Genomic DNA, 25,027 nt, shown 5'->3' with positions numbered 1-25,027 from the left:
GGGGAATGTTTTGACAGCAAAAAGGTCATCTGTGATCTTGGCAAGCTTTGGCCCTTTGGAATGGAAGGAGCGGAAGTGGCTTTGGAGAGGGGCCAGAAAAGGCTGAGCTGAAGGAAATGGGATAGTGGGGACATGAAAATGGTGGGGACGAAGGATGTTTGCTGTAGGGCAGGGATGGATAGTGAGATGAACAAGGCCACCCCTGATTGATTGATGTTGCCTGCCTGGAGCCTTGTATTGAGAAACAGTCCAAAGCCTGTAAATCAGAGGGAATAGAGCCGCAGTTGATTAGCAATGTCTGTCAAGGACACTAGCGATAGGCACGGCAGCACATAGTTGGCCATCCTTGCTTAGATGCATCTGGGGTTGAAAGCAGTAGTCTGAATGCCTACTGAGGGGAAGCCTCAGGAATTAGGAATTGTGGGAGGAAATATCTCTGGCTCTAGGAACTTCTTCCTGACCTTTTGCTAAAATCAAGGTAGTTTGCCTCATGAGAAGATAGTATGGGATACTGGTCAGGAACTTGGGCTTTAGAGTGAAATAGACAACTGTGACAAATCACGTGTCCTTTGAGCCTCCCTTCCCTCCTCTGAAAGGGGAATGAAAGAATGCCTGGCTGTAAGGTAGCTGTGAATATTAGAAGCAAGGGTCAGAGCTGCTTTGTTATTATTGTTGTCTTTGTTGCTGGACAGCTCTGTTCTACGCTGATGATGTGGTGGTGGTCTTGGTTGCTTTGAGAGCGAGGCTCAGGTCCGAGTTGCTCCGGGGCTTCCATTACCCAACCCAGGACTGGGTCACCTCAGGGCCTTTCTGATTCTTTTTGGAGAATCAAATGAAACAGGCTCGTGATCAATACAGCAGAGGATAAGGTCCCTTGGGGGTCTTCTCAGCAGCGGCTGGGCCTCCTGTTGGCGTGGTGGCCCAAGTGCAAGGGCTGGAGGGCAGTAGGCTGGGACCAGAGCTGAAGATGGGGTTTGAGATATTGCAGGCCTGAAAGAAGCCATGGAGTTGTCCAGGTCATTTCTTCACTCAGCAAATATTGAGTGCCAACTGCATGCCATGCTCTGGATGACCAGCCAACAAGTCCCTGCTCACCTGGATCTCAAACAGGGGGACTGGGTACACCTATAACTTCTTGTAAGACACCCCACCCCCCAACACATGCATTCTTTTTCAGATGAGGAAGCCGTCTCAGAGAGAGATAGTGGCTTGCTCAAGTCAAAACCAAAGAGGTGTGGGTATACAAGGCTCCTGCTGGCTGGTGGAGAAGGAGGCAGAGCCCCTGGAAGAGTAGAACTCCAAGACAGTTGTGGGGAGGGGCAGCACGGGACAGACAGGGTAGAGGGCCCAGTGCTGCCACCTGGGCACAGTAGCGCAGGAACCCCCAAACCAGGCTGTGCCTTGTAGGCGGGGCCCACAGCCCTGCCAGGACCTCAGCTGCCCTGGCACCAGTGATGCCCAGTCCAAAGCTTTCTTCCATGGCTCTCCCATTAGAGCCTCTGAGGGCCCCTGCAGGAGCAGGGGGAGTACAGGATTCTCCCAGAAAGTGGTCCACGGAAGCTGGCCCTGGCCGCCTCAGTGGTGGCCCCTGGAAACTGATTCCTCTGTGGATCCTGCCCTACCCAAGATCATGTGTGAAGCTGAAGAGCCAATTCCTCCTCTTTAAAGTGGCTACAATCGTAATACTTCCTACACGGCAGCATGGTCAGGGAAAGGGTGATAAGGGACAGGCAAAGGGCCCTGACAGGCAGGAGTGTGGGATGTTAATTCGTCTTGGTGATCGGGCTTGGAAGGATCCCTAGAGACCTTCCTTCCGCTCCTAGCTTCATTGCTTCCAGCTGAGTGATCTGGGGAGGAACCCTGGGGATTGTTCAAACCACTGATGAAGACCACACTTGCCCTCCTGTCCTTCCACCTGCTCAGGGCTCTCTCGAGTGGGTGGGGTGAGACGGGGGCTTTCTAGCTCTCTCCCGGTTTGTTTCCTTACCCAGCGAGCTGGGCTCATTCCCCTGTCTCCCAACCTCCCTGACCTCAGTCGCAGGCAGAGTTTTCAGAGGACTCTTGCTGTGTGCCCTGCTCCGTACCATGGCCTCAGCATTACTGGGCTTAGGAGAGGGGACTTCCCCAACACATGCTGGTGGTGGGAAGCAGAGCTGGAACTTGAACCCAGGTCTGCTGGATTCCGGTGGCCTTCATAGGATGTCCTTTGAGCAATCACCTCTCCCATTCCCTGCCACCGCCTCTCTCCTGGTCCCTCTCCTCCCTGCCTCTCCCTCTCCATGGCTGTACAGATGGAGGCTAGCAGAGCAGGCTGGGGCCCTGGGAACCACCCAGGTTTGAGTTCTGACTCCCAACTCAACCCTTTATTCACTTGTATGTGGCCTTTGATGACTTTGCCTCTCTGAGCCTCAGTTTCCTAATCTGTAAAGTGAGGATAACATCCACCTCACAGGATCATGTAGAAGATTCAGTAAGAAAATAGCATGGTTTTCTCTCAGCAAGTATTAGTGTTGAAGTATAGAGTTTGGGCTTTGAACTTGAAAATATGGGTTCAGATCTTGGCTCTTACACTTACTGGCTCTGTGGACTTGGTTGTGTGATTTCACCTCCCGGGGCCTCAGTGTCTTTGTAAGTGGGTGTGATAAAAGTGTCTACCTCATAGGTTGTCATAAGGATTAATGAAAATATTTTATGGAAGGCTTTTTACCGTGGTGCATGGTAGGTACTGGAAAATGTTAGTTCTTTATTATAGGTAAAAATAATGGTAGATGGACGACCCCAGTGCCCCTTGCTAGGTCTTCCTAGGAAATGGGGGCTGGGAGGATGGGGTCTGAAGGCCTGTCCTCCTCCTGCGCAGAGCTGCCGGAGAACTGGACAGACACTCGGGAGACCCTGCTCGAGGGAATGCTCTTCAGCCTCAAGTACCTGGGCATGACACTGGTGGAGCAGCCCAAGGGTGAGGAGCTGTCAGCTGCTGCGGTCAAGAGGATTGTCGCTACGGTGAGCCCCAGTTGGGGGGCGGGGGGAGCCATGAGCCGAGGGCCAGATTCTTGGGGTACCACTTATCCCCTGCTTATTACCCTGATTGGATGTATCTGAGCTGTTCCCGCCCCTGAGTCCCCTTGCATCCGGCTTAGGGACTCTGGTAGAGGGGAGCCACTGGACTTGTGGGGTGAGAGTCAGTGTCGTCCTCTCCAGCTGTTGTGGCCATGGCCCGGTCTCCCAGCTTCCTCTCCCCCAGCTCAGGTCCCCTGCCTCAGGGTTGGTGACTTAGTGCCAAGGAGTAGTGGGGAGGTTGCTGTCACACAGCCGCTTGCGCTCTGGCCTGAGGGACAGGGTAACCCACCAGAGACAGATCTTCCCCCTCCCCAGCTCCCCATCCTGAGTTAGCATGGCCCTATAAATGCACCTCCCTTGGTGGCCTTGGACCCCTCAGCTCTGACCCTCGCAGGAATAGTGGGTAGAGCGGAGACTCCCCGGGAGCTATCTGGCTGGGTTGTGATAGCCCACTCAGTGCTCAGAGGCTGCGGTCCCTCCTCGCTGTGTTTCCTTGGGCAGCTCCCTTAACCTCTGAGTCCATTTCCTCCTCAGGAGAAGCTTTGTTGCCTCTAAGCACGACCTGAGGTCCCGTGCCTGGCAGACAGCAGGTGCTCCATGAGCAGCAGTTGTCCCTGTGTTTATCACAGGAGAGCGCTGACCACTGTCTTCCCCAGCGTGTCTGCCGTCTCTACGCTGAGGCTTCATGGGGGCCTCGAGTCTGGGGCTTAGACCAGCTAGGTGTAACCCATGAGAGTAGGCAGGCTTCTCTGACCCATATCTACCCCAAGGCGAAGGCCAGCGGGAAGAAACTGCAGAAAGTGACCCTCAAGGTGTCGCCACGAGGGATTATCCTGACCGACAACATCACCAACCAGCTCATTGAGAACGTGTCCATTTACAGGTAATGCTCAGCAGCACCCACATTCACTCTGCCGCTTGGGGCAGTGGGTGGGGCGCCCTTTCTTGAATCCAGACTCCACCACTTTCTGTCTGGGTGACCTTGGAGCCTGTTTCCTCGTGTGTATGTGGGGGTGGAAACAGATCCTGCCTCACGGTGCTGTTAGGACGTGCTGCATGCGCAGCGCCTGGCTCACAGTGGGCACTTGGTTCAAGGGCAGTTGCGGCTGTCATTATTCCTATTGCAGTAGGCAGCTGAGGCCTAGTCAGAACTAGGACCCCTCCCCACTGTCCCTCCCTAGGCCTGCTGCTGAGTCAGGCTTGGAGCAGAGAGCTGTGGAGTCACTGCCTTTTCCTTCCGCCGTGAATGCAGCAGCTCAGCTCTGGACATCTGGCCAGGCATTCAGGGAGGCCTCAGGGCAGAGTCTGAGGCCAGAGCATAGATGGTTTGGGGGGGAGTCAGTGGGGAGGCGCTGTTCTCAAGGAGGCAGAGCCCAGCCTTGGAACCTCAGGCTCTCCCCATTCCCTGTCTTGGCTGGTCAGTTGTAAGATTTCAGAGCTGCTGAAAGGGACAGTCCATTCTACAGATGGAGAAGCTGAGGCCCGGGGAGTTTCCCAAGGCCCCACAGTGAGGAGGTAGCTGAGCTGGGACCAGGCCACAGAGGCTGGAGTTCTGTCCGGCAGGCGCTCAGCTGCCAGGCGTTCCTCCACCCTCTTGCTTTGTCTCCAAGCACGTGGCTCAACCCTCCGGAGTACAAGCCAGTACTGGGCGGATGGGGGATTTGGTTTTAGAGTTTCTGGCTGGTGTCTTCCTCTCACCTTCCTGATTCTGCCTGTCCTTTAACTAGGGGAGGCCTCAGACCCAGCCCCTGCCAGCAAGGAGGGCATGGAGGGAAAGAAATAGGAGAGAGAGTATAAGTATTTCCCAAGAGGGCAGAGAAGGAGGGGCCTGTCTGACCTGGCAAGGCCTCCCCGGGGAGGTGGCAGGAGGCTGGATTTGCTGGGATGGAGAAGAGGTAGCTGCTGGCCTGGGGGTCCTAAGTGGTGCCGATCCCTGTGTCAGTGGCTGTGGTAGAAGCTGGGGCTGTACTAGGGGAAGGAGTCTGCTGAGCTCCTGCCCCACCTTGGGGCTGCCAGTTCCTCTGCTGATTGAGATTCCCAGGCTGAGCAGCCAAGCAGGGAGGGAGCAGACAAGGGGCATGGGGGCAAGTGTTCCAAGAGGAGGGAGATGCTGTGTATTCCTCCTGGACCCGCTGGGACTCCCGGTCTAGTCATCTTCACACACCCTCACCTGACTCCCAGCTCCTCGCCCTCTGACCACAGCTCCAGGAGAATTTGCCAGCAGTCTCGGTCACCCTGGGAGAGAGGGCCTAGAACTCCTCCAACCTCTGGGCAGGGGCATGACTGGAGGGCAGGGAGGGAAGGCCCAGTGAAGGGCATCCGTGGGCAGGGCGTTGTCCTGCTTCCCCTTCTTTCTGGTCAGCACAGAGCCTTAAGGGTAGCATGGTAGTGGTTACAGCCTCTGGAATCCGCAGGTGAGTTCAGGTCTCAGCTCTGCCACTAGCTTGGTGATCTGAGACCCTTAGCTTCAGTTTTCTCATCTGAACAGTGGGGATAATAATAGAACCCATCTCAGAGCAGCTGAGAATTAAGTGAAGTAATGTCTAGAATCTTCCTGGGATGCAGGAAAGGCATAGCTATTACCATTTTGGAGTATGGGTCAGTAGAAGGGGGAAAGTACCCTCAGTCTTTCCCTCTACTCCTTCCTCCCCAGCCTGGGTGCGCCCCATCGATGGCCCAGAATGCCAGGGCCAGAGGCCAAAGCTGTCTCTCCAGAGTCTCTCCCTGGTGGAGTAGGATAGCCGGCTCTTAGGGACTCGGGAGATGCCCTGTGGGGCACCCCAGATGTGGGCAGGCCTCTGTGCCGGGTTTGGTGACACTTCCCGCTTACCTTTCAGGATCTCCTATTGCACAGCAGACAAGATGCACGACAAAGTGTTCGCCTACATTGCACAGAGCCAGCACAATGAGAATCTCGAGTGCCATGCCTTCCTCTGCACCAAGCGGAAAATGGTCAGTGGGGAGAGGCTGGGGCCCAGGCGGGCTCTGGCCTTGGCAGCCCTGCCCTTGGGGAGAGGCAGGACCCAGAGGTGACATCACTTAATAGGAAGTATAAAATCCCTGGGAACCCCACATGGATGCTGAGAGCACTGAGTAAGGCTGCAGTCAGTGGACAGCCTGTCACCGTGGGCTGCCCTTGCTGGCCAGCCTGGCATGTGGGTGGTGACAAGCCCATGTCCCCAGTGAGTGCCCTGGTCCCTTCCTCTCTAACATGATTGATTGGGTTTGAATGGGGGGGTCACTCCTGTCAGTAGTACAGTCTGGGAGTTCAGGGCCTTACAGGAATTAGTCCTTGGAGACTGGTGATCCGAGGGCCCAGGGGAAAGGCAAGGGGACCTGGCTTGCTGTAGCCAGAGTGGGGAGGGAAATGGCCATTTTTTGGTACCTATCATGCGCCTCTTTCAGTGCTGGACTTTAAGGGATCTTCTGTTTAGTCTTCACAGCTCTGTGAGGTGGCAGCTGCTACTGGCTTCACTGTTTTTATTTCTAATGAGGAAGCAGATTCACAGAGGTCAGCTGTCTTGCTGAAGATGACGCAGCCAGCCAGGCAGAGTGAGGATTTAAACCTGTTTCTTCTCCTCCCTGCATGACCACGAGGAGCCCTGAGCTCCTTGCCCCATTTCCAGGCTGGCCCCTGGCCTCGTCCAGCTGAGACGAGTGGGGACCTCTGTGGTCTCTGGGCTTTGTCTTGAGCTTCAGGACAAGCAGGCAGAGTGAGTCCACCTTTGGTGTGGAGGCTTGCGTTTCAGAGATCCGGAGGTCTGAGCATCTGCTCTGTGAGGAGATCTCTGATGTTTACTGGTTTAGTGTTGGCCTCTGTTAACCTCTGTTCCCCCTTCTACTGGTACAGTGGTTACGGCAGACAGTGACTGTTGGCCCAGAGCCCTACTCCCCATACCCTGTGGTCCTTGGAACCAAGGAGACGAGATCCTCTCCCCTACCCCTCTTATCACGGACACATCAAGGACATTACAGTCTTTAAGTGGCCGCCAGGCTTCCTGCTACCCCTCAGGGCCTGCTCGAGATAAGGTATTAGTTTCCTGTAGCTGCTGTAAGAAATAACCACAGACTTAGTAGTGGTTTAGAACAACCCAAATTTGTTCTAGGGTTCTGGAGGTCAGAAGTCTAAAGTGGGTCAGCAGAGTTGTGATCCTTTTGGAGGCTCCAGGGGAGAATACGTTTCCTTGCCCTTTTTAAACTTTCCAGAGACCACCATTCCCTCATTCTTGGCCCCTTCTTCAACCCAAGGGCCGGCAGTGCAGCACCTCCCGGTCTTCCTCCTGCTTCCATTGTCACATTGCTTCCGTTGTCACAGTCCATGGTCAGTGGCTCTGACCCTCCTGCCTCCCTCTTAGAAGGCCTCTTGTGATTGGGCCCCCTAAGTAATCCAGGATAACTGTCCATCTCAAAATCCTTAATTTCATCACACCTGTGAAGTCCCTTTTGTGCTTCCAGCTAACCCTCACAGGTTCCAGGGATTAGGATGCAGACATCTTTGGGGGCCATGATTCAGCCTACCGTTGGTCTTTTGGAGGGAGCACTGCAGGGCGAGATTTGGGGCCATGATTCAGCCTACCATAGGTCTTTTGGAGGGAGCACTGCAGGGCGAGACAGATTAGGGTCTGATCCTGGCTGCTGTACTGTGTGACTGTGGATAAAAGCCTGTCCTTCTCTGGGCTGCTTGACCATCAGCAGAATGAAGAGGTCACCTGAGTGACCTCCAGGATTGTTCTGAAAGGCCCCTTTCTTTTGTGTACCTTGTTTCTTTTCCTGCAGACTGAGTGTCGCCAGCCACTCACCCAAGGCCTCATGATGGCCCAGGTCCCTGAGCTGCAGTGGCTTCTCCCATGACGGCTTTGTTCTCACAGACAGTGACTCTTGGCTTTGTCTCTTATGAGGCCACAGAGACTTAAAAATACAGGCTCATTATTTCCCATTGTTTGTCTCTTCCTCCCCACTGACCAGAGCAGGCACTGGGCAGGGGCAGCTGGCCCACAGCGACTGCTGCAGAGTGTGGACCCTGAGTAGGAGGGGCGCCAAGCTCCAGAGGCTTTCCCTGGGAAGGGGAGCTAGGGGGCAAAAGAAAGCAGGTGCTGGCCCAGTGGCTGAAGGGAGGCCTGGTCTGGGGCCAGAGGACTTTAGACAGGCTTGAACAAAATCAGCCTGCCCTAGGCCAAGAGGTCAGTTATTGAGGAAAACAACCTGCCCACCGCTTGGCGCTGACAGCTGAACCCTGATCTGGCAGAGGGGATACTACTGCCAGACACCTGGGCCCAGGCTCTTCACTTTTCCTCACACGCTTTGCTCTGTGTCAGGAGCTGACTGGCTCCGTTATGGCTTATCCACCCTTTCTCAGCTGGCCTTCCCCCTTCAGACAGCCCAGCCCAGGGCAGGGCAGGGTAAACAGGCCTCCTGATGTGAGGGTGGTATTCTTGTGCCCCCCCGCCCCCCGGCCTCCGCTGAGCCCAAGCTGGCAGTAGCCTGGCCGTGTTGGGAATCCTGAGATTCTCAGGGCTTAGGGAACGTTTCTGAGAAGGAGGCAGAAGGTGAAATGGGGGCCTCAGGTTCTGCAACCCCCAGCGGCCAGGTGCCTCCACAGATAGCCGCTGCTGCCTGTCCTGGGCTAAGCCCTGTGTTGGGCACCCGGGGACCCAGGGAATCGGCCGTGGAGATACCAGCAAGATGGTGGGGGAGAAGGGCTAGGATTCGGTAACAGGAACACAGCAGGCTCAGTTCTAGGGTGGAGGTCATGAAGTCTCACCAGAGGTCAGTAAGGCTTCCCAGAGAAGGAGACATTTTGGTTTGTTTTTTTGTTTTTTTAAAGACTTTATTTATTTATTCGACAGAGATAGAGACAGCCAGCGAGAGAGGGAACACAAGCAGGGGGAGTGGGAGAGAAAGAAGCAGGCTCATAGCGGAGGAGCCTGATGTGGGGCTTGATCCCATAACGCCGGGATCACGCCCTGAGCCGAAGGCAGACGCTTAACCGCTGTGCCACCCAGGAGCCCCAGAAGGAGACATTTTGAATCGAGCTTTAAAGGCTGAGTAATAAAGGCTGAGTAATAAGTAAGAGTTTGCTGGCCGAGAGAAGGGGGATGGGGGCAGTAAAAGAGCGTGTGCACCCCAGCATAGGAATCAGCACGTGCAAACACACAGGTGCAGAATTAAAGGGTATGATTGGTAGTTGAGGACTCAGATGTGACTGGAGCCGGGGTGGGTGGCAAAGTAGAGTCAGCCTGTGAGGGAAACTTAAATTTGGATGCTGACGTAGCCCTCGTTGCCTTTGGCCGGGAGCCCACAGTCTCCACATATCCCCACCCTTTCTCTGCACGGGAAGTCTGTGACCACCCAGGGTGGGGGGAAAGGGTTCCTTTCTGGGTCACCCACCCATTCAGCTCAGCTCGGGCAGCACAGCCACCAGGACTCCCTCCCCTGGTGACAACTGTTGGGCACAGCCAAGATGAGTTCCTCCAGAAATAAATGTTTCTATCTGCCCAACTGGGAGGCCTCTGCCAGTGCTGCAGCCTCGGGGTGAAGTGAAGGTGGGGTTGCCGGCTTTGATGGGGGGCACAGGGTTGCCGTGCAGGTGGACTGACAGTAAACAAAGTGACTCCCCCCCCCCCCCGGAATTCTACCCTGGGCAGGCTGGGGCAGAGCTGTTCTCCATACATGGCCATCGGCATTCCTCAGGTAATCCTTCTGTGCCGGATTTATGCTCCTGGGGCAGCAGGGCCATAAGGGACCCGTGGCCAGACTTGGTCTGAGTACTAGGCTGGGATCTGGGATCCTGGGGGGTCCTGAGCTAGACCTGGCCCCTTGAGGGAACGCAGCCTGGATCCTGGGAACAAGCGAGAGACATGAAAAACTGGGTGAGGTAGAACCCAGTTCAGGTGCTGAGAGACTCACAGGCCAGAGGCACTCCAAGGAGGGATAAGCATTTAGCCTGCGGGATCAGGGAAGGAAGACCTCCCCGTGGGCAGCCCGGAGCAGTCCTTTCTTGTAATGCTGCCCAGATTCCTGCAGCCGCCCCAGAGAGCAGGGCCCAGCCCGCCCCCGTCCCTGCCCACCCTGGGCTTGCAGCCACCTGCGCACATGTGCATCTTGGGTTATATTTGGTGTACTTGCAGCTCGGGATTTCAGGGCGAAAGGGCAGGGATGTATGCAAATGAACAAGGAGATTTATGCAAAAACAGTATGAGGTTCATGCCCCCAGATATCCTGGAGGCAAAAGTAATGGTGTTTCCATCTCCCTGCCACATTAGGTGACCAGCCCTGTCTTGGGTGTATAGTGAGCTGACTCCGCTGGTAATCAGCCCATATTTTTAGTTCATGGGCAATTCTCAATGGTAACTGGGTCTATTAAACTTGATTCAGACGTGACAGCTTAAATTGTAAACAGCTGTGAAGAGTTTCATACTTAATTACCATATTTAAGTTTTGCCATAAAGCGCCCGTACTTCCATCAAAAATGTAAATGACGGAGACATTCAAATGAGATTTTATACTTCGTGAAGTTTAATTGACATGGATCAGTCAGCTTGTTTAAGGATTTTAAATTTAAAAAAAAAAAGTTTTAAAGGCAGTAGCCACAGATTCATTTCTCAATTAAATCAAGTTGTCTGGAGGAGGGAAGGGAGTGGGTCCGAGGCTGGTTAGGCCTGAACTTGTGCACTTGAAAGAATCTGGTGCTTTCTTCCCTAGGCTTGGGCTGTCAGAAGGAAGCTGGATGTTGCTTCCGGCTACAGCTGAGCTCTGGGACTCCCACTCCCAGCAGCTGAGCTGTGATTAACCCTGAACTGGAAGCAGAGAGAGGAAGAGGCAGCAATGAATGTGGGCTGGGGGTAGGTCCTGGCTGAGTGAGGCCTCAGGAGGCCTGCCCCTGGGCGCATGCAGCATTGAACCTCTGGAGGGCTTTGGCCTACTCTGGGGACCAGGGGTGTTTACACCAGGTTCTTGACTTTAGGGAGCACCCAGATGGGGTGACACAGGCATGTGAGCTGGTGACTCTTTGATGGGCATGATGCCAGAGAGAGGTAGGTGGGCCTGTGGGGCCCCAGTGCTGGTGACCTGAGAGAGCTGGTGACAAATGAGTTGGGTTTGAAGGGGTGCATGGGAGTTCCTCAGGGGTTAAGGGCCAAGGTGTGGCCCCCTCTTCCAGGTGAGTTATGACACTGAATGGTTTTGGTCCCCTGCCACGGGCATGCATTGACATCTTGGATCCAGTTAGAAGTCCCTCTGATCCGGCATAGGGCTAACCAGAGTCTAACCTTTGCCTCTGGCTGTTGGTCATTCAGGCTGTGGCCAGGCCCTTTCCAGTTCTGGCTTTTCTGTTCTCTAATTCCAAGGGCTAAGTTACTGTGTGAAGTCCTCAGGAAATGGGGTGGGGGGGCTTCTTGGAAGAAATAAGCCCCTAGTAATTTGAATATAGAGAAGCCCAAAGGAAAGGGAAAAAAGTGGAGATGAACAGCCATTGCAATCGTCGGGGCTGGAATAGAGGTGGGAACCCTGGCTGGGCTAGGAGTAGTGAGGATGTGGCCCCATCTGCCTAGAGAAGGTGTGGCCTTGTCCCACTGCAGGGCTGCTTTGGTGACCTGGGAGGGGCCGGGACTCTGTCTTCACCCATCTGGCAGTTCAGAGCCTTGACAGAGCAGATCCTCAGGGCCTGCATTTCAGACTTGCTGTTACCTGCCTGACAGGCACCCCTCCCCACCCCGCTTCCTGTTTTTCAGGCCCAGGCTGTCACCCTCACAGTAGCCCAGGCCTTCAAAGTCGCCTTTGAGTTTTGGCAGGTGTCCAAGGAAGGTGAGTCTTGTTTCAGGGACACTGGGCGGGGGTGGGGGGGGGGGGAGGGGGAAGGCTGGCAGAGAGAGAGGAGTGGGGAGCGGGTAGTAAAGGCCCTAGAGTCCAGGCCCAACTCTCTTCTTCCTCACCTACCTGGTGTGTGACTTTGGACAGGTCCCTTCACCTCCCTGAGTCCCATTGTCCCCCTTCGAAGAAATGGAAAGAGCTGTCTCCCTCCCCCAGGGTGCTTGTGAGGGTCAAATCTGCAGTTTCTTTTCTCCCTGCTAAAGACTAATGCCTGCCCCCTGACATTGGCTGCGGCCTGCCCCTATCCAGCAATTGCTGGGGGCGGGGGCTCCAACGCTCTGTGCCTTGGTCCCACAGAGAAGGAGAAGAGGGAGAAAGCCAGCCAAGAGGGAGGGGACGTCCTGGGCGGGGGCCTCCGAGACAGCACCCCGTCGTTGAAGAGCCGTGAGTCTTGGGCAAGGGGTGGGGCCAGAATCAGCTGCATGATCCGGGTCTGCCCTTCATCCAGAGCCCCCCACTCCCTCCTGGGCTGGGGCAAACCCTTGGTTTTATATTTTTGTTTTGTTGTTAAATAAATAATACATGCTCATCATAGATAAATTAGAAAATGTAGATAAAGGGAAAGATGGCTCGTTTTGGTGCATGTTCTTCCGAATATGTCCCTATGCAACTGTATAAATATATGTATACATCTCTCTCTGTACATTTAACATCTTATTTATGTGATCTCTTAAAAAATTCAGCACCTGTTGTGAATGTAAAAATTTCAGTCTAAAACATGAGTTGGGGCGAGATTCTCACCCCGTGGGCAGCTGTCCAGCTGCTTCAGGAGGTGCACGGGTGGGGCTCTGGGTGGTCTTGTTGATAGGCCTCGGAAGGCCACGCCTGAGGACGGAATCAGGGCCAGGATGGCCCGGGAGGCTCCAGGATGGGGCTGGGAGATGAGGCCTGGAAACAGGAGACTCCTCCCACTGACACACCTGACCGGACCCCTCATAGTGGTTGCCACTGGGAACCTGCTGGACTTGGAAGAGATGGCCAAGGCCCCACTGTCCACAGTCAGCGCTAATACCACCAACGTGGATGAGGCACCGAGGCCTCAAGCCTTGAACAATAGCAGTGTTGTCTGGGTGAGTGGTCATGTGGCCGGGGGACCCCACAGGGATCCAGCGAGCCTCCGCCTGATCCCTGGTTGAGGCCTAAGGCTGCTCTAGGGCCTAGGCCCTGGCACCCATGACTTCAGTCCTTTGGGAGGGCCAGACTCAGCCCAGCAGCGCCCAGGCCCAGGGTGGGGGGTGAACAATGTCCCCTTTGAACTTGGGGCTGCCTCCTCAGCAGGCTTGGCTCCCAGCACAGCTGTCTCCTTACAATGCCCAGCCTCTTGGTCTGAGCGTCCATGGCTCGGCCCACCACAGGACCAGCCAAAGGCTCCCTTGTTCTTGGCGTGGGCACAGTTTGCTACCGACACGCCTCCCCACTCCACCATCTGAAGGAGGAGCCTGAAGTCTGGCGGTCATCAGTTGGGCCCTGACTCGCTCTGGGACTCGAGGCAAGCCCCCTGACCTCTCTGTGTCTCAGCTTTTTCATCCTTTCAGTAAAGATGATGACCTCTGCCTGCAGAATCTCCCAGAGGAAACTGGAGGGGTTTTTATTAAAAATTAAAAAATTTTTTTCACTGGAAAATAATTTCAGACTTACAAAAAAGTTACAGAAACAGTACAGAGCGTTCCTGTTCACCTCTCATCCAAATCGTCCACATCTCAGCATCTCACAGGCACGTTACAGTGATGGGGATCATTGCCATCAGTGCGGTGCTGTTAGGTCATCCGCAGGCCGCAGTCACACTTCCCCGCGTGCCCACCGCACGTCCCTTTTCTGCTCTCGGATCACTTGCAGTATCACGCGTTACTTCGTCATGTCTCTTTAATTGTAAAATATCTGGAACGGTGACGGACTTGAAAAACTCAACTCCTGTTCCCTGTGGCCTCTTCGAGGAGGCATCAAGAGCCCGTTCTCTGCTGCCTGGGAACCACCCTTAGCACCTACCCATCCACTCAGGGAGGACTCAGGGAGCCCCGCCCATTGTTTTCCCGCCTGAGTTGTGGGATTCCTGCCATCAGTTATCCCTCGGAGCTTGGAAGTGATGAAAGCAAGAAAACGTTCTTCCCTACCCTCTTTCCTCTTGGAACTTGAAAACCATCCACCTCGTCCAGTCCAACTCCCTCATTTCACGGAAGGAAAAGCTAAGTCCCAGAGAGGAGCAGTGATTTGCCTAAGGTGTCCCTTGAGTCATGGCAGAGCTGGGAAATCTACACCCACCAGAGTGCTTTTTCTCCTGTTCCACACCCCAGGTTTGGGCCCGTGGGTTGAGAAGTGTGTGCCTGTTCCTCAGGCACCCACCAGACTCCTACGCTTATGTCCCAAGTCCCCATAGCTTACCCAGGGCTGGGCTAGGCCCTCGCTGTGAGCCTGGGCTCCCCCACTGAGGGTTCATATCTCCTGCTTTGTTTTCCCCAAGGAGCTGGATGACGGCCTGGATGAAGCATTTTCAAGGTAACATTAGCTGGGCTCCTGGTACCTGGGAAGAGGGCCTGACATTTGTGGGCTGGTCTCCGGGGTCTTTTGCCATATCTGAGAGCATGAACTCTGACCTTTTCTAGAGCAAAAAATCTCAACTCGAATACCTCCAGGGATGGGGAACTCACTCTCTGGGTTTGGCCAGGTCTGCTAAAGGCTGTTGCTGTTGAGTCAAAAACTATTCCTAGAGGCTTCTCTACCACAGTCTGAGACGAACTAAACACTCTGCAGCTCGGGTTGATTCCCTCTCCCTACACCTGGTGTAGCCGTCCAAACCAGGCTTTTTGCAGGCTTTGTTCCCTCCAGAGGCTTTGCAGTTGCGAAAAGGGGCAGGAGGAGGTAATGCTTAAGCCCATGGAGCGGTGCGTAGAGGAGGAATGTGAGGCACAGCAAGGAGCTATTTTGGTCTTGCCTCAGGGTGGTGGCCTTTCCCCATGTTCCCGGGGGCCATCTCTGTAGCCATGGCTACCTTCTGCTTGGGGACATGGCACCAAGAAGGCTGGGCTGAAGAGAGCCCTGGGCAGCTCAGGGTTCTGAGCACTGGGCCTGGTCAGTCAGGTGCCCCTGTCTGCCTGGGGACTCTGAGCAGCCCCCTGCAGCCCTCTCCTTCCTCCCCAACCCCTCCCTGCCAGAACCTTCTAGAAATCCCGGCCTAGCCCAGGCAGGTGGGGGATCAGCCTGGGTGGCCCGTTCATGGAGGCAAAGCCATTCTTTTTACCGTCTTCCTGCTTCGCTAGCTGACAACAACCCCCTCATTTTAAGAAAATCTTCCATTTGCTTTTTCCAGATTACTTAAGTATCCTATGCCCTTTATTAACAACTTTGAAAATCAGCAAAGCATTAAACAGGAAATAACACCATCCTATAATCCCACGGCCCAGATTTTTGGGTTTAATTCATGCTAATCCTATACATCTACATTTTTTTTCTTTCTGCCTTGAAAGCTCATGATGGCATTTGCATTTGGGGGTCCTGGTTTTCACTCAACAATGACCTATCAGGAACAGTCCCCCAGGCTGTTAAAAACTCCTTGTAAACACCTCATTTATTGACTGCCTCGCATTTTTCTAAGGACCTGGGCTGTAATTTACTTACCTCTCCCCTATTCTTTGGATGCTTACCTTCCTATAACAGAATTCTAGCCCGTAGTCCGCTCCTGGTGGCACCGCCTCCTCCCCGTGTGTGGTCCTCACTGCCCTCGCCAGCACTGCCCTTCCCCCTCTTTCCTGGTGGAGTCCGGGTAGGGGTGGCTCCCCTGGCCTCTCTCTCCATGGCAGGAATGTCCTTGCTCGCCCCACAGTTTTCTGAGCCATTTGGTCCTCAAGGGTAGATTCTGGTCAGAGGCTTCACCTGTCCTGACATCAGGACTTTGTTCTCTGGCCCCTGTGTCCTGGCCTTCTCCCATCCATGTCCTTTCACTTCTGTCCCGGGACTGGCGGCTCAGGCCCCTGCCAACCCCTTTAGGGGGCCCTGGGCTCACACAGCTCTGCCTTCCAGGCTTGCGCAGTCTCGGACGAACCCTCAGGTCCTAGACACTGGATTGACAGCACAGGACATCCAGTATGCCCAGTGCCACTCACCTGTCGACTGGGACAAGCCTGACAGCAGCGGCACCGAGCAGGATGACCTCTTCACCTTCTGAGGGCCTCAGAGCTGGCGAGACACATGACAGACCAAAGCCACTTGTGGCGGCGTGGGGCCAGCTCCAAGACCCCCCCGCCACTCTCTGCTGGGTAGCAGCACCGTCAGCCTGCGAATCACAGCTGCATCCCGTCAAGCAGGGAGGAAGGAGAAAAAATTTTTTAGCCCCACTCTTTCTGTAAGACTGAAGGATGCCTTGAATATTTATTCAGTGACTCCTGGTTCAACTCGGAAGCCGGTTTTGCGTCAGGCACAAGTGCAGTGTTTTAACCAGCTTTCTGCCCTCTCCTGAGCAAGCTCTGTTCTGCTGTGGGTGTCAGGACGGTGACCAAAGCATTTCTCGTCCCTTCTCTCTTTCTAAGGGCCCAAATTTCCCTGGCGGCGCCCCCACTCCTTGCTGTGCACAGGAGGGCCCCGCAGCCTCAGGAGAGCGCTGCATCCTCAAGTGTGCCTTCAGCTGGGGCCCAGCAGGCCTGGGCTTGTGCCCCCGCCCCAGGGCTCTCAGACAGAGGGGCAGCCCCTGACCAAAGACAATGCGTAGCTGGCACTTTAAAGCACACATGGCAGGTGTGGCCCCCAGGGGCTCCTCAATGGTGCTGCATTGCATAGAGCTTTCCATCTGCCCTTCTACAAGAAGTCCCTGCGGGCAGTCCCCCACGGTGCTCGGAACCAGTGTAACTGGCTGCCCACAGGTCCCCAGAGTCTGACTGCAACAGTGGGGATCATCTGTGTGTGACTGCCCTCCGTGGGGGTCCCCCACTCATCTCGTCTCCGTGAGGTGGACGGGCATAAGCCCCATTCTAACTGTTCCGTCCGCGTAGGTGTCTCTGAGCCCCGATTCCCCATGCCTCCAGGGACAGCGTGTGGAGCCGGACACCGAGACTTGGTCAGGACTGTTTTGTCGCCATTATACAGGGGAGGAGACAGGCCCTGAGTGTGGAAGGGGTGGAGTGCAGAGTAGAACCAGATCTGATGCCAAAGTTGCCTCTCTCACTCGCCTCTCCCGGCTCACACCTCCCTTCTTTCTGGCTTTGTTGTCCTCCCAGGAACCAAAAACCCCAGCTCTTTTCTGACCAAAATGTGTTTCGTAACAAACCATCTGGTGCCTTTCCACACGCAACTGGCTTGAACCTCCGTGCCCTGCTAGCTGTCTGGCTGCCGCTTTCCGTGGAAATGGAAGTGTCCATGCTAATTTGGAGGGTGAAACCAAACCAGACTCCGAAGTATCATGCTCATCTTTCCTGACTCTCCCTCTTGGGTCGGGCCATGGCAGAGGCCGTCTGTCCTCAGTTTCCCGTCCTCCTCCCACTTTACCCCCCACCCCAAGGCTCCCAGCAAAGCTGCCAATGCCCTCTCCACCTGGAGGTGCCTCCCGGGTCTGGATTTACTGAGCTCAAGTCACTAACGCTAGCAGGTTTCACCAGCCCAGGAAAATCACACGCCATTTCTCAGAATCTACTTCTCTAAGCACTTGAATCGGAGCACAGAGACAGAAGTGCCTGGCCCAGGAGTGGGGTAGCATTTGTAGAGTCTGTCTCAGAGTACGGGGATCAGTTCCTTTCCCTGCCCAGCTCCTGCACCTTGCTGCCCACCCCAGACCTCCTTGGTATCGGCCCCTGGATTTGTTAGGCAGCAAGGGTAGGGCCCAGCACCGGCTGTCCCTGGCACAAGGGTCCAGAAGACCCGAGCGGCCGTGCTGTGTGTGTGTGTGCGTATATGTGTGGATGGGTCCCTGGCTGACAAGCTGCCGGTGTGCTCCCCGCGTGTCTGCAGAGGAGTCTTGTGCTTTGCTTTGTGTTGCTGGAAAAGACGTTCTAATGAGAAAAAGACTAATAAAGGTTCTTGAAATACGAAGAGCACTTGGAGTGGCCTGTGGCCAGATGGGAGCGTGGCATTGGGCAGCTCCTACCTTTAGTGGTTGCAGTGGCAGTGACCACAGGTGGAGACGTGGGGGGTTAATGGTCTGTGGTCCCCTGATAGAAGCCCACTGGGGCCCCTCTTCACCCAACAGAAGTGGGTGTGTGGCGAGGTCATCCCTGGAGAGCTCACGGGGCCACACCAGCGATCCAGGGCAGCAGAAACCTTGGGCAGGGCCTCCTGGCCAGGGGTCTGTGAACACATGGAATGTGCATATGATTATGTGGGTCCACATGTGCATTTTTCTTGGGGAGGATGTCCATCATTTCCATCATATTCTTACGTGGGTCCCCGACATGCGTTCATTTGGCAAATTCTGCGCCGAATACAACCCAGGCCTGGAGCTCAAGTTCTGGGGCTGGCAGTCCAGAGAGGGTCCAGGTGGACTCCAGATTGTGGCTTTGGTGTGACTGGGGACCAGGGTGGGGGATAGTGTGATGTGGGAGACCCAAAGCCTCGCTCAGGCTGTGACACTGGATCAGTCACTTCTTTCCTTAAGCCCCGGTTTCCCCATTTGGGAAAAGGCTACAGCAAACTCCACCCCTCCCATCTCCCTGGTTTTTGTGAGACTCGGGGGTAACCATTATGCATCTGTGGCTACTGAGATGACTCAAAGTTTATTTCAGAGCAAAAGGCATTTGTACTGAATTTAAGGAAGTCAAAATAAAATTGACACTAAAGGCAACTGCTGTTAACTGAGCTCTTACTCTGTGCCTGGGGCTGTGCTAAACTTAATCTCGTCTGAGCCCAGTGCTTTTATCTCCTGCTGCTGCAACCCTAAGGCTAGGGAGGAAGGCAGTCATGCGTCTAGGGCTTTGCAGAGCCGTAGGCCAGACTCAGATCTGTGTGACCCTTGACCCCACCACATCCTGACCTTCCCGGACCCGCACGTGTAGTCATGCCTCCCATGGCCTCCTGTGAGCCCCACGGTGCCTGCCACAGAAAGGCCCCTCTCTTCAGGCTCCAGTGGGAGTCTCCTCCACCATGTATCTCTTTGTGCCTTCCAAACAGTGATATTTAAAATGTCCGGAACGCAGAGGTGGAGCCCTCTGATGTCAGGCCGATTCACTGAATTCTGAGTGGATCATAGATGACTAAGAAATTCTCTCCTTTCTTCTCCCATAATCTGAAAAGACACCCAACAAGTTCATCTTTCGGTTTAAATTTGGCCAATGTCTTTAGTCTCCGGATGTCTCAAATTATGAATCCTGAGCACCCGCCGTCTGCTCTTTCATGCATAACGGATGAAGCCAGGAAGAACAAAGTCGCCTTTCAGATTTGATGTGACCTTCAGCTTCACCGGGTCGATGTCGAGGTCTTCTCTCCCAGGAGGAGATACCATCCCAGTTAAGTCTCTCCAGGGACTTCTCAACAAGCCCAAATAGGGAATCAGGGTAGATTCCGTGCCCTCGGTTCTGACTTAGGGTCTGGCCGTCTTCCTCCTGCTACCCTGCGTGTACAGATGACAACAAGTGGCCTGTTTATCTGTTAGGATGTGAACCTTTCTCTAGTGCTTCGTACATGCCAGGCCCTGTTAGGCCCTTTACACCTAACATCGGTGATACTATTTCTAAAAGCTGTGCTATGAAGTGGGTGGTCCTAGTCCCATTTTCAAGATGGGACGACGGAGGGTCAGGGAGGATACGTGAATTGACCAAAGTCTCAGCCAGTAAGGAGTGGACCTGGGATTCGAACCCCAGTCTGTCTGACTCTAGTGCTTGTTTATTTCCACGGGAGTACCCACCCTGTGGAGTGAAGGGCAAAGCCGAGCTGAGCTGCCCATGCCCAGAAATGGGCAGCCTCTTCTGTGGGACAAAGGGGAGCTGCTGACCAGTGGGTGTCTCCATGGACAGAGTGGCAGGGCCTGGGCCAGACTAGGCGCCTAAAGCAAGGGCCATCTTCCAGACTGGTCCAAACACCCTTCCTGCCTCTAACTAGGTAGCTGCCCTCTGGGCTACTGCTCTGGACGTGCCCAGTTTAGGACCCGGCAGGGCATGTCTCATCACATCAGCACCATGTATTGCCCCCAGTAGGCATTGCCCAGCCTGAGCCATGCAGGGAAGGGGTGGCCAGAGTGAGCTTTGGGGTCCCTCAGAGGGGGAAGTTTTCCTCTGGGGGCAGACTTGGTGGGTGGCTGGTGGTGAATGGCAGCCTCGGAGGCACCAGGGAGGGGAACACGTCTCTGGAACACTGGCAGCACCTGCACACGTTAGCCAGTCGAAGCTGCTGTGCCGTGCCTGTGCTAGTAGGCATTATGAGCCCATTTTAAAGACAACGAAATGCTCACAGAGCTTATGTGACCTGCCAGCCTCCCACAGATGGGAAGAGGCAGGCCTGGGACTCAAAGCCTGTGTGTTCTCCACTGTCCCGGGTTGGCTCTGTCTCTCTGTGGGTCACTTGGAACATTTGGACAATACCTTGCTTGCTTAGGAGCTTCTGAGCTGAGCCCCCAGCACACAGGTGCTGGATCAGGTGGGTGCCTTTGCTTCCAGCCAGGACAGATGTGAGCTGTGTCACAAGTCCTGGTTGCCAAGCAATAATTCTGACTGCACCTGCTGAGCCCCCCGCATGGGGTGGGGCTTCCAGGGCCTGTCCTGCTCTCTTTGCAGTCCAGGGGTTGTGGGTCACGGTGCCCTGGAGAACTGGGCATGACGTAGGTTTGCCTCACACCATGGGGACGTTGGAAGTGAGTTGGGGGAAGCCAGCAAGGGCTTCTGGAAGAGGGGAGTGTATTCCTTCTGCGCCTTGAAGGAGAGTGCAAAGGTTGGAGACTGCCTTGGTTACCCTGAGCTCTGGGCAGCCAGGACCTGTATTTGAGACACCTGTGGCCCCAGTGCCCAGCATAGCACCTGGCACCGAGTGGCCATCAGTGACTAGAGTCAGCTCACCAAAAAGGGGACGGCCAGCCTGGCTTCCTGTGAGAACCTGCTAAGAGAGGAGGCAAGACCAGCCTCTGTGGCACAACGGTCCACTTTACAGGGTATCTGTTCTGGAGGCAAACCCATTGTATGGCAAACTCCCCCAGTTCCCCTGGGTTTGGCACTCTATGTCTCTGCCACACACAGCCCCGCCTGGTTTGGTAAAACGTGGTCTGCTCCTCCACCCTGACCAAAGATCTTGGTTTTCAAAATGTCTTTAAAGCAGGATTCTAGAATGTTATTGCCAGAAGAGCCCCTGATGGTTCTCCAGCCCACCCACTTTGTTTATACCTGGGACACTGAGGCCCACAGAGGGACAGGACTCCCCCAGGTTGTGTGGGTAGTTACTCAGAGCTGCGATGCCAGCCATACATTTTTCCGAGGGCCCCCTGCTCAGTCCTCCACCCCAGAGGGAGAAAAGAGACATCCCTTCTCCACGCTTGCTGGAAAGGGCCACGTGCTCGAGGTTTGAGGGCTTGTAGGGAAGTGCAAAGGATTATAAGAAGGGCTGGAGAAAGGGCGTGGTGAATTCCAAGGCAGGGAATGAGTGTCTGCTCATCTTCTGCCTCTTCAGCCCCCTCCCCAAGCCCCAAGGTCTCCTCTGCAGCTCAAGTGCTGGCACAAGGCCTGAAAGAGAGAACCCAGACCTGTGATGATGAGCCCAGCCTCTAGCGCCAGCCTTAGCCACTTCTCTGCTGCGTAAACGACTTCGTTTACCCATGACTGGATCTGGGTTTCCTCTCCCGGTAAGTGGGATGATGCAGTATTGTCCAAGTTGGGGTGTTGTGAGGAGAGAATGAGTTAATGGATACTTCATATTTATAAGGTGCTGAAAACACCATCCACTGGAGCTGTCCCTCTGTCCTTGTCCCTGTGAGGGCTGCTCTGCGGGTGGGGGGAGGCAGGGCTGGGGACCAGTTTCCCCCCCGGGGGAGAGGCCCACCCCACCTTTCGTGGTGGCAAATGTCCCACCAGCTTCTACCCTGATGCCACTCAAGTGCATAGTCTGGCTTGTCCCCACCACCAAAATGTGCCCTCTGGGAAAACTCGAGAATCTTTCTTGTCCATTTGGGATTCAGTCAAGAAAACATTCTACCCTAGCAGTTTCAAGTAGGAAATAAATCTCTTAATAAAGAGATTCAGCTCACAAAACCACTGGCAGTGCTGGGGGAGTGAAGAGGGCCCCTCCAAAGGTTCAGGGAATCAGGGAAGGATGGGGTTGAGGGAATTTGCTGCCAGGGATCCCGGGCCCCACTCACCTACAGCTCTCAACGTGATCTGGTCTCACGGGCAGAAGCTGCTTGGAGTCTGCCCACAAAGGGAAGTGGGAAAGTGGTTTATAGGCGTCTAGCCCTGAGATACAAGAGGGCATCTAGAAGGGAAGAGTCACCAGACCACCAGGCACCCCTCCCACCCTGCACTCCGGTGGGGGGAGGGGGGGTGGTCCAGAGCAAACCTCCCTGCCATATCCACCACCTGTCGGGCCACACTAGACTCACACACCATCTTAATCCTCAGGACAGCCCTGTGAGAGCCGAGACTGAGGCAAAGTGACATGCTAAATGACAGGACCAGGACTGTACCCCAGGGCTCTCTGTAGATGAGCCTGCCCCTGGCTGCTTTGAGGGATCAAGAGTCATTCCTTTAACACACACTGATTGATCACCCACCACATGCCAGGCAGGGCTCTAGGTGGTGGGAACATGGCAGGAAATAAAATGACCCAAGTCCCATCCTCGTGGAGTTGACATTCCACTCTGGATGATACTGAGACCTCCCCCTACTCCCCCGTATTATGAATCAGTCATCTATGGTGCTCAGTGCCATGAAGGAGAAAAAGCAGGGGAAGGTGATAGAGCTACCCAATGGGCAGTGCTGTTTTACCCAGGGTGGGCAGGGACACGTGAGCAGAGACCCCACAGGAAGTAGGGAGGCCAACATAGGGCTATTGGAGGAAAGAGTATTGCAGCAAGTGCAAAGCTCCTGGGGCAGACAGAAACGGAATGTGGCAGGAACAGGAGGAGCAAGATCAGTGTGGCTGGAGAGGAGAGCTGGGAAATGAGGTCTTAGAGCAGGTCAGGCGTGTGGGACCTTGGGGCCATGGTAGTGGCCTTGGGCTGGCTTCTGAGTGAGACGGTCATCAGAAGGTTCTGTGCGGAGAGAGACAAGATTGCAGAGAGGCGGCATTCAAGGGTGGATGCAGAGACCTCGGGGGTACCGCAGTCATCCAAGGTCGCAGGCCCAAGAGCAAGCAGGCTTGGGTCTAGGAAAGGGGCGGCAGAAGCTTGAAAGGGAAGCAGCATTTCCTCCCTCTCTGTTTTCCAAGTGAGGGCAATACCATGCGCCTGGTCAGGGACCCAAATCTGTGCATCAGGGACACTGTGGGTTTCAGTGAGGCTGGGTCCAGAGTTTGAGCATCCTTATCTGCTGTGCAGGGCTGGCATCTCTAAGTGCCTGCCAGCCACAAGGCCGTGGTGCTGCAAGCATCTCCAGGCACAGCGTGTCATCACTTTGGGGGGTGGAGTGAGCACACGTTGGCTCAGTGGGTCTGTGCGCGTCCCAGGCTTGCATACCCGAATCCTAAATGTGAGCCTGGGAACATATGAGTTTGGGGGGTGTGGGGGGGGGCATGGGCATGTGTATTCCTTTGTGTATACGTGTGGGTCCCTGCTTGTCTGTAGGGGGCAACAATGGGGAATGTCTTGGATTTTGGTTCAGTCACTGGGACCCCTGCTTGCTTGACATTCCACAGAGCTCAGCTCGACTTTTTATAGTGAATCAAACCAGATGGCCCCTGGGACCCAGTGGAGTTGATGTGTGCTTCTTGGGGACTTGGGTGGAGGGTCTGCCCCCTGGGGGTCTCTGACAGCTGAAGTAGGGAGGACTCCCCCTCCCTCCCTGGTGACCAAGTTGGATTGGGGCTCCCTCCACCCTGTTAGGAAGACTGTCTGATGTTTGGGCCCTGCCAGCCTTAAGTAACAGCCAGATTCCTGGACCTGAGGGCCTTCTGGAAAGGCCAGGTCTTGAGTACTGTGGAAAGGTCCCAGAGCTAGGAATCAGAGGGACCTGGGTTCAAATCCCATTTCTGTTACTTCGTCCTTCCTAACCTTGGTCCGATGACTGCACTTTCCCTGTCTGCAGAGTGGGGACCACCTCCTGGTGTTACTGTGCGGCAGAGGTGAGCACTCCCCCCGCGCCAAGCACTGTGCTAGGGGCTTCATATGGAGCACCTCCTCTGGTCCGTACCCTAACCCTCGGAAATGGCTGCTGTCCCCATTTCACGGAAGGGGAAACTGAGGCCTGGGGAGGTGAAGTTACTTGCCCCGTCACTCAGCTGGGAATGGGCAGAGCCTGGGCTTAGGCCAGGTACTGTGGCTGCAAAAGCAGCAGTGTGAGACAGTGAATAGAAAGCAGGGTGCCTGCCTCCCGGTTGGTGTTTGGTCCGTGGTGTTGTTATTGATGCCAAATGGCCATTCAGGATCAAACTCCTGACCCCGAAGGATAGCTCTGGACTCTCATTTCTCATTTTAAATTTCAAGAGGGTAGTGGAAAAGCCCTAGACTCAGGAGACCGAAGTTCAAACCCTGGCTCCATGACTCCCTTGCTGCACGACCTCGTACTGGTCACATCCTCTCCCGGAGTGGGGAGGGGCCCGTCCATCAGGATCAGATGTGCACAAAAGAGCTTTGCATCCTGCTATGAGTTGACTTGTGTCCTCCCAAAAAGCTATGTGGAAGTTCCAACCCCCACTTCAGAATGTGGCCTTATTTGGAAATAGGGTCTTTTTTTTTTTTTTTTTTGAAGATTTTATTTATTTATTTGACAGAGATAGAGACAGCCAGTGAGAGAGGGAACACAAGCAGGGGGAGTGGGAGAGGAAGAAGCAGGCTCATAGCGGAGGAGCCTGATGTGGGGCTCGATCCCATAACGCCGGGATCACGCCCTGAGCCGAAGGCAGATGCTTAACCACTGTGCCACCCAGGCGCCCCTGGAAATAGGGTCTTCACAGAAGTCATCGAGTTTAAACAAGGTCACTCGGGTGGGCTCTAGTCGAATGTGACGGGTATCCTTATAAAAGGGGGAATTTGGACAGGACAGACAGGCACAGA

At 54.8% G+C, this 25,027-nt stretch overlaps 1 protein-coding gene across 12 annotated transcripts in view; it reads left to right on the top strand.

The window, feature by feature from the left end:
* The window catches only part of LDLRAP1 (low density lipoprotein receptor adaptor protein 1), a 51,856-nt gene that overhangs the window by 6,224 nt on the left and 20,605 nt on the right, over positions 1-25,027 (top strand). For 3 of the 12 annotated variants that reach the window (XR_015722760.1, XR_015722761.1, XM_087858510.1), the window contains exons 2-8: positions 2,858-3,000; positions 3,828-3,940; positions 5,895-6,009; positions 11,787-11,859; positions 12,223-12,309; positions 12,865-12,995; positions 14,384-14,418. Coding sequence is in view for 9 of the 12 variants with exons in the window: in XM_087858510.1 (XP_087714636.1) it covers positions 2,858-3,000; positions 3,828-3,940; positions 5,895-6,009; positions 11,787-11,859; positions 12,223-12,309; positions 12,865-12,995; positions 14,384-14,418 (697 nt within the window). In the remaining 3 variants the exon portion in view is untranslated. Of the gene's footprint in view, positions 1-2,857; positions 3,001-3,827; positions 3,941-5,894; positions 6,010-11,786; positions 11,860-12,222; positions 12,310-12,864; positions 12,996-14,383; positions 14,419-15,939; positions 17,938-21,492; positions 23,425-25,027 lie in introns of those variants that run through there. The other 9 variants (XM_045782091.2, XM_045782095.2, XR_015722762.1 and 6 more) reach the window with 7 other exon arrangements.

The sequence above is a fragment of the Ursus americanus genome, chromosome 33 (assembly GCF_024610735.1).
Source record: "Ursus americanus isolate L20-20 chromosome 33, mUrsAme1.1.p, whole genome shotgun sequence".
Lineage (NCBI taxonomy): Eukaryota > Metazoa > Chordata > Mammalia > Carnivora > Ursidae > Ursus > Ursus americanus.
The sequence above is the reverse complement of the archived record's forward strand: the minus strand, read 5'-3'. Positions and strand labels throughout refer to the sequence as shown.